This window comes from Molothrus aeneus, chromosome 6, assembly GCF_037042795.1.
Source record: "Molothrus aeneus isolate 106 chromosome 6, BPBGC_Maene_1.0, whole genome shotgun sequence".
NCBI classification, from domain to species: domain Eukaryota; kingdom Metazoa; phylum Chordata; class Aves; order Passeriformes; family Icteridae; genus Molothrus; species Molothrus aeneus.
In genome coordinates this window covers 54,308,062-54,320,315 of record NC_089651.1, presented here as the reverse complement: position 1 = coordinate 54,320,315, position 12,254 = coordinate 54,308,062, and the positions used below count along the sequence as shown (strand labels likewise).

The 12,254-nt window shown below is 45.9% G+C and overlaps 1 protein-coding gene across 4 annotated transcripts in view; it reads right to left on the bottom strand.

The window, feature by feature from the left end:
- INF2 (inverted formin 2) overlaps window positions 1-12,254 on the bottom strand; it is a 42,547-nt gene that overhangs the window by 12,184 nt on the left and 18,109 nt on the right. For 3 of the 4 annotated variants that reach the window (XM_066551730.1, XM_066551732.1, XM_066551731.1), the window contains exons 2-16: window positions 11,741-12,149; window positions 10,287-10,402; window positions 9,591-9,750; window positions 8,776-8,809; window positions 7,598-7,739; window positions 7,355-7,496; window positions 5,985-6,875; window positions 4,638-4,783; window positions 4,491-4,552; window positions 3,759-3,861; window positions 3,590-3,675; window positions 2,965-3,065; window positions 1,573-1,643; window positions 1,352-1,459; window positions 413-483 (exon numbers count right to left, since the gene is read on the bottom strand). In XM_066551730.1, the coding sequence (XP_066407827.1) occupies window positions 413-483; window positions 1,352-1,459; window positions 1,573-1,643; window positions 2,965-3,065; window positions 3,590-3,675; window positions 3,759-3,861; window positions 4,491-4,552; window positions 4,638-4,783; window positions 5,985-6,875; window positions 7,355-7,496; window positions 7,598-7,739; window positions 8,776-8,809; window positions 9,591-9,750; window positions 10,287-10,402; window positions 11,741-12,134 (2,627 nt within the window). In that variant the 5' untranslated portion in view covers window positions 12,135-12,149. Of the gene's footprint in view, window positions 1-412; window positions 484-1,351; window positions 1,460-1,572; window positions 1,644-2,964; window positions 3,066-3,589; window positions 3,676-3,758; window positions 3,862-4,490; window positions 4,553-4,637; window positions 4,784-5,984; window positions 6,876-7,354; window positions 7,497-7,597; window positions 7,740-8,771; window positions 8,810-9,590; window positions 9,751-10,286; window positions 10,403-11,740; window positions 12,150-12,254 lie in introns of those variants that run through there. The other variant, XM_066551733.1, reaches the window with a different exon arrangement.

Genomic DNA, 12,254 nt, shown 5'->3' with positions numbered 1-12,254 from the left:
TACAATTCTGTGCATTAGGTAGATGAGTGCCAAAAAAAGCCCACCTGTTCAAAAGGCTGTTCTCCACCCATGCTCACTTCCCCTGCCTGGAGGGACTTCAGAAATGTCTGGGTAGCTGACCCTCACCAGCTCCTGCCACCACAAAGGCAGTACACATTTCAGAAGGGTCTGGGAGGCAGTTTTAACTGACTGCTCTGCAAATTTCAGTCCTAAGTGTTGCCAGCTGTAGTAGAATTATTATATATTAAAGGGCTTTCAACATTCATCAACCAAATCTTTCAGTTAAAACTATGTAAGATGCCATCTTGTTAATCTCTATACCAGCTGTGTGTTTCCTAATTTCTGGTACATTGTTGATGTGCATGGGATTTATTTTTGTTTTTAATTCAAAGGAAGTAACACACAATTTTACCCTGCTGCTTTTGAAACATATTCAAGATCCTTTGGCAGTTCCAGTAGGTCCTTGTGGCTGTTTTCTACTTCCTGAAGAGGAAGAGAGAAAGAAGTGTTATTTGGTGTGTGGCAGGAGCCAAGGGGAAGCTGGGGGGCAGACACATGGACAGAAGTTCTGCTATTGCCCCCCTGTCTGTAGTTTGCACATTCAGAGGAAAGGCGTTTTCCCTGGCTATAAAAACACAGAAGAGAACTGACCCTCAGAAATACTCATAGTTCAAAGCAAAGCAGAGCTCTTCTTGAGCATAGAGGGAGGCAGGACTGTGGTTTGATGCAATCTGACACTTCCCACAGTCCCAGAAGGGTACTAAAAGGCCTTGAGTCTTGCATTCTTTACTTTCACAGCTGTCCTTGCTGAAGCCACTGCCAGCTAAAGCGGGGCTTGAACATGTGTAACTGAAACCAAGGGACAGTGATGAATGAAGGTGGCAGAGCAGAGCATGGAGAAAAAAAGATAAAAACAGCATTGCAGGGAATTGGAGAGCCATGGGGGCCGGGAGAGAAGCATGAAAAGCCTAAGCACAGTCTGGAGGAAAAGGGAAAGTCCATGGAAAGGCAGAAAGGCTGAATGGGTACAGATGAGCCAGGACAGATTTGTGCTCTGTGGTTTGCAGCTGCTGATGTGCAGATTGCACAAATATGAAAGGAAGTTGCAGACACTGGGAAAAGAGGCTGGAGGGAAGCAGAGCAAGTCTTAAAATAAGGAGTAGTGCCCACAAGCAGTCTCCACCGGAGTCACCAAAGTGATTCAAATTCTCCTGACTTGTGACACTCTGGGGTTTGCCAGGGAGGATGTGGGTATGAGCATGTGGCATTAGCCAACAGCAGAGTAGGAGAAATGTTTCATCTGTGATAAAACCCTCCCTCTTCCCTACTGTGCAGAACTTGGCAGTGGTACCTCCAGAATATGGTGGAGCAGTGTAATGCGGGTCTGGTTGGCTTTGGTTTCTGTTAGTTTGAGTAAAGTGCTGATTTTAAACCCATCAGCATCGCCTGTGTGACTTCCCTACAAGAGAGAAAAAAAGCAGATGTAACTCCTGTGTCCATCCAAATTACAACCCTAAAGGAGATCATTCACAGACTGTTATGGGGGGAGGAGAAGACAAAAAAAGTCCTTACGTAGTTCAGGAAGTTTCCAACTTTGAGAATCAGTTGACAAAAGACTGGCAGGCGATGACTGGTCAGAAGATCTGAAAAACATAAGGGATTTTTAAGCAAAAGCTTCTGTTACACCAGAACATTTTCTAAACTGCATTGAAATTGGGATTCTGAATTCCACTAAATCAAATCTGGTATTTTGGCTTTGCAGCCCAATGCCCAACAAGCAGAGAAACTGATTCCATGCAGATTCAGTTCCATGGGCTGTCAAAGTCTTTGTTGACTTATGTTTCTTTCTTTACATCTGGTCTCATTTCCTAATGGCAAATAACCTGCAGTGGGACCCTCCTCACTAACAGCAGTCAAGGTCCTGCCTTCCTTGCAAGTTTCCCAGTGTGGGCAAGGGTAACTGAACTGCAAATTGAATCTTGCCAACTTCATTTAGCTGTGCTGTGAAACCAGTTCTGACTGCACTATGATCACCTGCCAGCTGTTAAAACCAGACATGCTCACCCTGTTCCTGGTCCCTCATGGTAGAGACCAGGCATGAAGAGTGCAGTCCCTGTCCTTGCTCTTACAACAGGGTGCTGCAGTGCTGTGCTTTCTGAAGCACTCAGCTTTGAGACAGGAACAGGTCCAAAAGAACAAATGGGCTGCTGGAAGTCACTTCGGGGGAAGCTTCAATTTATCCCAGCAAACAGCTGTAATGCCAGCTGGAGAAACCCCCAGCAGGAGTTGGGGCAACTGGCCCTGTAGGACAGGTGACACTTGACAGTGCCAAGAAGAGCATACTGCTCTCAGAGGAGTGGGACCAAAGGTTTCTGCCACAGGAAGCCAAAATCTATTGCATAAACTTTCTGTGTACTCACCATTTTGGAGCATCAGCAATTTATAACCCAAAATAACAACCTTTTTCTTCTGGTTCCATTTCTAGGCAGGGAAATACTAAAGCAGAGCTGCTTTTGGGGAAGTTTTCTGGCAGTAGAGAAAATTACTGTATTATGAAGTTCTTAATTTGGGAAATAACGCTGGATGGATGAATTAGCTGCAGCAGGGCCAGCTCTGCTGTCTAAATTCAGCTCCTTTGGAAGGGCTGATGAACTTCCAGCACTTCACCATTCAAAGTGTTTCAGGGGAATACATCTGCTGCATGAAAAAAGGGATGAGGATGAGAGAAAATAATCTTTGGTCCTGTTATGGGCTTTGACCATCAGTGGAGATACCTAAAGTTGCATCCCATTTGCAGCAAATCCATGAATGGACCACACAGGAGTTCTTTGGGGTTTGGGTAGTAATACTGCAGAGCTCCAGGGGAGTTTTGGGGGTAACACTGCAGAGCTCCAGGGGAGTTTTCTGGGGGTTAAAATTTCCTGTCCTAAATCAGACCCAGGAATAAGCTCAGGTCATCCATACCTTCACAGGCTCTCCGGATGGCTTCAGCTTTGGGCTGAATCATGTCAAGCACGACGGTGGTCTCTTCACAGATCAGCATACACTCAATGCGCAGCTGGTAGCTGAGGGTGGAGATGGATTCTCAGCATAAAGGCACTGGGATCTCAGCCAGTACAGCAGCCCCTTTCCCACATCACCAGCAAGCCCATGGCACCCCACAACATGCCAACCACATCCGCAACAAACCACTGGTGTGGCCTGTGTAGGAAGGAGAGGGGCTGCTGCTGGCCCTGAGGACCAGCAGGGATGTGGGTTCTGCTGGTGCATTGTGATCATCAAACAGAAGAGTTTCCCCTTCTTAGCACTGCATTTTGCACTGCCCTTCACTAAGTTATGGAGCCTCCTTGGGCATATCTGACCCTGAGTCTGAGCCAGCTTCAGCTGGTTCAGAGGGAGAAGGCATGCTGGATCAGGAAGAGCCCTTCACCTAAGGGTAACAGGGAAAGGGATAGCTCCAAGGTGGAAGGGGGAATCCACCAGTTATATCCATCAGTGTTGGTCTGTGAGGCTCCTATAAAGAAACTTCAACTTCCCAGAGGTAAATCAAGAAACAGATCCGGCTGAAGTTTATGACTAACAACCTTACCTGGGAATCTGAAGGAGGAGAAGATAGAACTGATCTGCATTTGCTAGCTTTGATTTCTCTTCTTTGAAGGCCTTCAGGTTTTCTATCTAATGAGAAACAGAGAATCAAGACTGCAGGGCTGCTCAATGTGCTCAGCTCTGTGAACCAAGGGTGGTGTTTTCTTCCTGACCTCATGCTTTTCAGGCAGCAGCTTCAGCAACTGCTTCAGAACCTCAACATCAAACTTGGTCCGGTCCCCATTCTGGATCATGGCAGTCACCTCTTCATTGGAGCTGCAGGGAGGAGGAGCAGAGCCAGCCATCAACCAAAGACCACTTTCCAACTATCACACACTACCAAGAGATTTATCTGTGCAAGCACTCCGTGCTTTCCCTAGTAAAGAACCACAATAATCCAAAAGGAAAGGGATCCCCCCACAATTAACTTGGAATCAGGACCCGGATCCCTGCTATGACCCAAATCTTGTTTCTGGCCCTGATCAAATGTTTCAAGGACAGAGATGAATCCTACAACTAAGACCCTGTCTCTGAGCACTTTTAACTTAACAGAAAGCTGAACTCTTCATTTGTCCATTGGCCCTGATTTGAGGAGGGATTTGACCTCCAGGTGTGTCTCACAGTCTATGTTGCCCTAAGAGTCTGTGCCATGACTTTATCTGTAAAATGGAGATCTAACTCCTTTGCCAACATATGGGGAAGTTGTATAAAACTTAAAAACATAATTAAACTCCTAAACTCAGTATATTAAAGACAGTGTAGGACAAGATGGGGAATGTTCAGATGATTTAGTAGCATGGACCACCAAAGCACATTGGCTAGAAGAGATTTCGTGAGGACCTTCCAGATACTGCAAAACCTGCTCAAAGTTTTGTCAACTGTCACAAAAACTGGCCATATCTTACCATTTAAATTGCTTCAAAAATATGTTCAAATTGAGACTTTTCTTGGAGTCCAAAAATGTGATCTTCATTAAAGAAAAAGAAGATATCTCATATTAGATGAGCTGTCTGCAGGGATCTTTACTCGAAAAAACGAGGGGGTCTCCTCACCTCCTTCGGCTCTGCCTTCACTGGTGCTGCTGTCTTCTCCTTGGGGGTTGGCTGTGGGAAGCAGAACAGCTGCTCAATGCTGCTGTAGTTGGGCTCTATCATCTCCTCGCTGCTGCTGCTCACAGAAGCCCACATTGAGTGGCTCTCTGAAAGAAAGAAAAAGTGTTCAGACTGGCTGCAGGGAGAGCTGAAAGCTCCTGGTGCTTGGGACAAGGTGAGCTGCTAGCAAGGGGCACTCTTCAGGACATGAATGAAATAAGAAGAGACATATTAGTCTCTTAATATGACATATTCATCCATATTAGTGGACAAATGGTCATTACTGAGGAGGGGCAAGTGCTACAGGTGGGATCCAAAGGGGCTGAAGGGCAATGAAACCTGCTAGGGGGAGGCAGCACTGGGCACACAGAGGCTGCACAGCCCCATCCCTCCCTGTACAACTCTGTTCTCCTCCATGCTGGGCAAGCTGGATCAGCATGACAAGGACCTCAGACATGTTGTTTCTAGTTCCCTGGTTGATATTATTTTTGCTTCCTTGCATCCTAACAGAGGGACTGGGCACAACTTGAACATTTTCTGACTGTGTCCTTCTCCATTTTTCATTTTATACTCAAGTCTCCTTGTATAATGCTGGCTACAAGACTGCTTGAAATAATTTCTACTGCAATTTCTTGTATCTTAAAAAAAAATCATCACCCTAACATGCCTGTAGAAGCCTCTACTGCAATAATCCAAACATTTTACTGCTCTTGTGATTGAAGACATGCCATATTTAGATTTCACTTCTGCCTACTTTCATGCAGTGGATGCCTTGCTTGTCTAGGACAAAGCTGACACAGCTTGTCCAAGCTTCTTCTCACATTTCATGCTCCACTTTGAATCCACTAGTAGAGGGAAATGTAACCCAAAAATCAAGAGATATGTGATGTGATCCTCACATGCACTCCTACTCACGACTTTAATATACCAAGCACAGAAACAAGCACAGATGAGCTGGGCAATAAAAGTCTGGGGAACTCAGATCAGAGCCTGATCTAAGGCACATCATAGTGATTAGGAAAATATTTCCATCCCTTTCTCTTCTTCGAAGTTCAAAGTATTTTAGTTATAAACAAGCTATTCCAAAGCACTAATTCAGTTGGAATAGTTACTATTACATTAGTAGTTTCATGTTACTTTTATATCAGCTCTGTAGGTCAAAAGTAAAGGAAATCAGGGAAGTTCTGTATCTAAACAGAGTCAACCACATCTGACAAACTTTAAGACAGTATTTCTTCCCCTGGGAAGCAAAAGCAGCAGTGTAAAGCACCCTTAAAGCAGCAGTGATTTTATGCCAGAAGCACCCACCTCTCACCACGTTGGAGGGCAGCTTCTGCCAGTTCAGCTTCTTCATTCTCAGCGTTGGTGTCTTCACTGTCTTGTGGGGAGGCCTGCCCAAGCCCAGGGGGCAGCTGTACTGGGAGGCCACCACGGCTTCTATGTGATCTCCTGTCATGCCAGGAAGGAGGGGTGGAGGGGGAGGGATGCCACCCATGCCAGGTAATGGAGGTGGAGGAGGAGGGATGCCACCCATGCCAGGCAACGGGGGTGGAGGGGGTGGGATACCAACCATGCCAGGTAATGGAGGTGGAGGAGGGATACCACCCATGCCAGGCAGTGGGGGTGGAGGAGGAGGAATGCCCCCCATGCCAGGCAGAGGGGGTGGAGGGGGTGGGATACCACTCATGCCAGGTAATGGGGGTGGAGGAGGAGGAATGCCCCCCATGCCAGGCAGTGGTGGTGGAGGAGGAGGAGGGGGGGGAATAGCCCCCATGCCAGGCAGTGGGGGTGGAGGGGGAGGGATGCCAGGGAGTGGAGGGGCTGGGGGTGTATTTGTCATGGGGGATGTGGGGGTCATGGCTGCTGTGCCAGAGGGCAGAGGTGGTGGGGCTGGAGGTGCCGGGTTGGGAGCAGTGTTGGAGGGAGGGTTGGATTTCTCTGGCAGGGCACAGCAGGCTGTGAACTGGCAGGATGAGATCTTCTTTTCATTGTCCAGTGGCCCTGAGGGTGTTGCTGGTGCCCTGGTGGGGTTTGATGACCCCACTGGACACCGAGCTGCACGTGCACATGGCTCTGGCTCAGCCTGGGCAGCTCCAGCTGCGCTCCCAGACAGGCGGTGTTCAGCTCGCTTCTGCTTGCTTGGATGCTTTTTGATAGACAGCAGCCTCTCAATGACTTCTTCAACTGTGTTCCCTTGGACTAGAGAAATGAGTCAGGATCAGGGAAGGGAACAAGGCCCACAGGTCTCTTCAACCCTCACCAAGCAGTAAATCTGGAGCCATGGAGAGTCCATTTCCTGGTGTCACTTTATACAACTACACTTTTGGCTTCTAGGCAATTTCCTTCCCATGTGCCCAGCCCATAAACACTTCATAGCATGCCTGCTAGCAAGACAGGCCAGCACCAGTGGCAGGATGCCAGTGAGGACAGATTCCCACTGATTCCCATGAGCCAAAGCTCAGGGATTAACCATTAAAACAAGACTGGGAATCCCAAGCCCACTGCTAAATGCGGTCACCCACAGGGATGAAGCTTACACAGAAGCTATAGCTTTGTCTCACTTCTGTTCAGCTCTCACCAAGTCCCACAGATAATTTCCTGCACACTGGGGAAAGGCTTTTATGGCACAAGGGAAAACAAGAGGAGTGTGCAAGGCTGGATGGATGTGTCACTCTTACTGTCATTGGCGAGTAAAAGGGCTCTGTTCACTACAGCATCCAAGGACTCCCAGAGCAGGAGGCTGGAGTGATGAGAGGGTTCCAGGTGCAGCAGGCTCTGCAGGATGGACAGCAGCTGCACAGAGACTGGAGAGCGGCTCACCTGGAAGACAGAGCAGCTTCTGTCACAGCAAGGCTGCCTCCCAGCAAAGTGGATTAACTTGGCCATTGTGTGAGGGGCACCCCATGTGAGGGGCAACTTACTTTATTGAAGAGAGATGAAAAGACCTCATGATGATCATTCATGTTTATGCCATCACATATCCTTAATAACTCCTCATCATCCTCTATTTTGAACTCCTCAAATGTGTCACACTGGATAAGCAGATCCTCCTCCTCGATGTCTCTGCAATATTACAGCATTTGCTTTCAGTGGAGAGCCCTTCACTAATTTTCAGATGACTGTTTTTTTAAATGGCTTTTATCTCTTTGCCTCTCAGACTCAGCTAGTTGGTGTTGAAAGTACCCAACTCTGCCTGATTTATAAAGGAGGAGATGCCATCAGTGCATCCTTTCTTGAACTGAATGTACCTCTTCCTACAATCAACAAATACAAAGGAATGGGACTTCTCATGGCATAACCTGGCACAGCACAGGCTTGCTATGGAATTCTCCTTGGAGCTGTAATAACAGAGTAGCATTCTGACCTTTGTGAAACAAGGCCACCACCTTCATTTTTTTAAAGTCAAGACTAATTAAAAATATTCCAGTGATGTTTCTATTTGAAAAACCTCCTTCTCTGTTATTCAAAACTGGATTTAAAAAAAACCACACACTCTAAAGCTGACTTTTCAGCACTCTCAAGACCACTCAGTGTTAGAATTTTAGAGTATTAGAACAGCAAGCTCTAATAAAAGATCTTCTCTTCCCTATTTTTTTATGGTATTGGATGGAGCAATTTCATTTACATGGATAACTGCAACTCACATAAACTGCATTCTAGAATTTATCACAGATGTTTCTGATCAAACATAATTTTTAAATTACATTTAGATATGTATTAGTATATTGTTTTAGCTGGATGCTTCTGGGATCAACAGCAGCAGTGAAGGGCTGTTGAACACAGTGAGCTGCTCAGTGAGCCCACGGCACTGCTTCAGATTCAGTCTGAAACAGCCTCAATGAGGACACTGCCACTCCATCTGTGCCCAGAGCCTCTGTGCATGCCATCTGTGCCAACAGCTGTCCCCCTGACACTGTGGTTGGCAAGAGCATCTTAACACTGGCCAAGTACCTCTAGCTCCCATGGAATGGGTGCACAAGCATGGTCCACTCCACCCAAGCACACTGCACTTCACACAACAGAAGGTTGGCTAAGTATTAAGTTTCCAAAGCTACTTCACTGTGAATCTCATTAAAAAAAAATAAGTAGAGATCCTTACCTTAGCTTGTCTAAAACATCCAACAGCTGAAGCCCTGCCAGGTGAAAAAAATAGATACAATCGCATTATGACCCACTTAGTACTTATTTGTTATGATCTTCATACATGTTATGTTCATAAACACTTTTTGTAGAGAGAGAAAAAGTGAAATTATCTTCAGATGGATATATCAAAGTGGGTAGAGTAATCTGGTAAATGATGAGACACCACAGCACACATCTGCAGCACCTGTGTGAGCCACTGCACAATCCCCTTGGGGTTATTGAGTGACACAGGCACTTTTGAGGCACAAGGGACCTCTGTCCAAGTCAGATGTCTAAAATCAGACTGATACAGTGGAATGCTCCTTGATCTCCATGGAGAGAAATGGAGCCCAAGCTCACCAACTCAGATGCACCCAGCACGTGAGGTGAATCCCAACAATGGTACCTAGGAGCCTGGGATTCTAGCAGTTGGAAACTGCTGAACCATGGGAACTCTGTAGTTCAACTGAGTAGATACAGAGTGAAGGAAATTTATCAACTCTTACAAGTAGTTGCAATATATGGAAATGTGGCCACATAAGATGGTTGGTTATAGAAATGCTCTGAAGAAGCTCAAGTGCTGCTGGGATTACAGAAAAAGCTATGGGAAAGCAGCAAAGTAAAAAAAATCTGTTGACAGAAAGGCTGTTGAGAATAAAGGACAAAAGAAAGAAGAAAATTAATATTTGCAGTTTTGCTCCCCAGCCTCCTCAGGCACCTTATGGACACATCTGAAAAAAACCCATTTGGTAACTGACTTTCTCCAGGGAAAGGTGTAACAAACATCCTTACCTATGAACTCGTTTCTGATTTGTGTCCTTGTTCTTAGCTCTTCTTTGCCCAGGATGATGGCATTGATGGCACTCAGCAGTGTCACCATGTAGGGCACGTTGTCTGTGTTGGACAGCTCGTTCATGATGATGCTGAACCGGTACTGCTGGTTCTTCACACTCTGTGGGTAACACAACTGATATTATGACAAGGATGGTCTATACAGACAGAAATGCCCATGAGTGTGGTGGAGGTTCTCAGATGGAATTAGCATCTGAAATCCTCAGTTTACTCCACTGTGCACAGGACAGGAAGACAGGAGTAAAAGCAGCACTCCTCCATTATGGAGCAGGGGCTGGTTGGCACAGAAAGTCATTGAAAACAGCTCCTGGATCCCTTTGTGCTTTCTGGTAAATGTACCTGAGCTTGTGGGCAGTGAAACCTGTGGATGTGGCACCATTAATTCTGATCTGGTGGTGCTTTTGCTGCCAGAAAGCACCTTGTGGTTGGCAGTCATCTGTCCACACAAGTCACAGAACAGCACCACAGACCTACACTGACCACAAAAAACTTCCTACAGCTTTCACTTCACAAACCCCTACTTCTCTTACCAAAACAAGGCAAAATAAACTTTATTCCCACCCTTTTCTGTGGTATATGGATCTGTCTGCATGGATCAAAGCTGAGCCATTCCTGCTGCTCCAACTAAACACTTGCCTTGTAATGGTCCAGAGCATCCAGAGCCAAAGAGTGGCCATCTGATGAGTAAATGCACAGTGCAGCCAGGAGCTCAAATATTTGCTTTTTGACCATGACATTAGTTGTGTCAAGTGCTGTAGGAAAAACAGAACAAAACAAAGAAGAATTTAAAATTACATTAATGTTCTGAATCTCAGTGTCTTCTGCTACACGAATTATGAGCAGTAGTAGAAAAGAGACAGAAGGAGGGGACCCAGTACAATGGGAGATGGGAAGAGAAATATCTTAATGTACAGATATCCCATCCCAGTAGCATTATGTGATGGTAACTTCTAGTGGGAACAGCAAATGCTACAGGTATCCCTTTGGCATTTTGGTGCAGCTTGTGGTTATTCCTCATTTCCATGTCCCAGTGACATGCTGCAATAGCAGCCAAGATTTTTCAGCTTTCATGAAATTTATTTCCCATTTTCACATATGGGTACTTTCTAGAACAGCAGATGAACAATTTTCTTTGATTAATGACACTTATTTTTTGTGCAGAAAAACTCAATATGCATATGAGTTAGAGCAATTGTTCCAATGGGTCCCATGAATTCCCTTTTTGCACTATTCTTTTTCTGCAGGCCCTGGGAGCTGGATGGAATGCATTAGGCTCTCTTATTTTTCCTATATTAGAACACAAAGAAGGTCCAACACTGAAAATCCAGGATACCCCCCTGTTTTCACAATACAAAAATGTCAGGTCCATATTTTATTTAGACTAAGAAAACACAGGGTGAAAAGGAAAGAAGGGGACTTCAAAACAGAAGAGGGAAGCAAGTCAGCTTTCAGATTAAATACATTTTAAAAAGCTATTACTAAGGTTTTCTGGGAACAGAAGTTATCCTTCCAGCACCAGCACCATTAAGTGGTGTACAGTAAGTCCTACAAGATGCCCTGATGAATTTCAAAGCTAATGATGAGCCAAGTGAATGGCAGGAGAATGTAAGCAGTGTTTATCCATCATCTTCCAGGAGGAGCAGAGTGAGCAGCACACAGAGCAGGCTCTTCTGAGTCCAAACATGCCACTTTCCCTACTCTTTACAGGCTACAAGACTCCAAGCCCTTTCAGTTCCTCTCCTCTGCCCTTGGGGCTCTCAAAGACTGAACAGCAAATGTCTGCTGACAACCAAAGGGTTGAAGATTCCTCATGCCTGTATACAGATTGGGTTTATCCCAATCTGGTATACAGGCTGGGTTTATCCCCAGCTTCTCAGCAAACTATGACAATATTTGTGTGGAAATAGCACTGGGTGGCAAAGGAAATGTGACTTCATAGCAGTTTTATTTTAAAGAAAAAAACAATCTTATTAATCAGCTGTGACCAACAATTTCCAACTAGCCTGGTGCAGGGCAGGAGGATAAGCAACAGGAACGTGCCCCCCACCAGTGCTGCCTGTGATGGATGAAGCAGGAAGGTGTCCTCTCACCTTGGAAGAGTTTTCTGACGTAGCCCTCGTTGCTCACAATGTATTCTATGCCTTTGTGGGAGTTCATGACTGCTCTTACACAGCTGATGCAGGTGAGCTGAAGCAAGGCATCGGATATCCTGGCCACTCCTCGCCCTGACAGCCTGTCCAGGGCTTCCAGGAGCAGATCCAGCCCAGACAGCTCCAGGAACTGGACCATCCAGGCATCATCACTGTTCTCCAGCCTCTTCCTCAGCCCAGAGTAGTTCACCACTGAGGGCATTTGCAGGAGACGGATGCACAGCTCTGGCTCTGCATTTTCCAGGTTGGCCTCTGACTGGTCAGTCTCCTGGGGCCCGAGCTTCTCCTTCAGGGCAGCCCACTTCTTGTGGGCACCTTCCTTTTTGATTGACATGGTGAACAGTTTGTTCTGAAAGAAAAAGAAAAGAAAAAGTGAGAAGTTTGTCTGGACTGACCAAAAATGATCCAGTAGCCTGCTTTTTAATTAGTAAATTAATTAGTAATTTAATTGGTA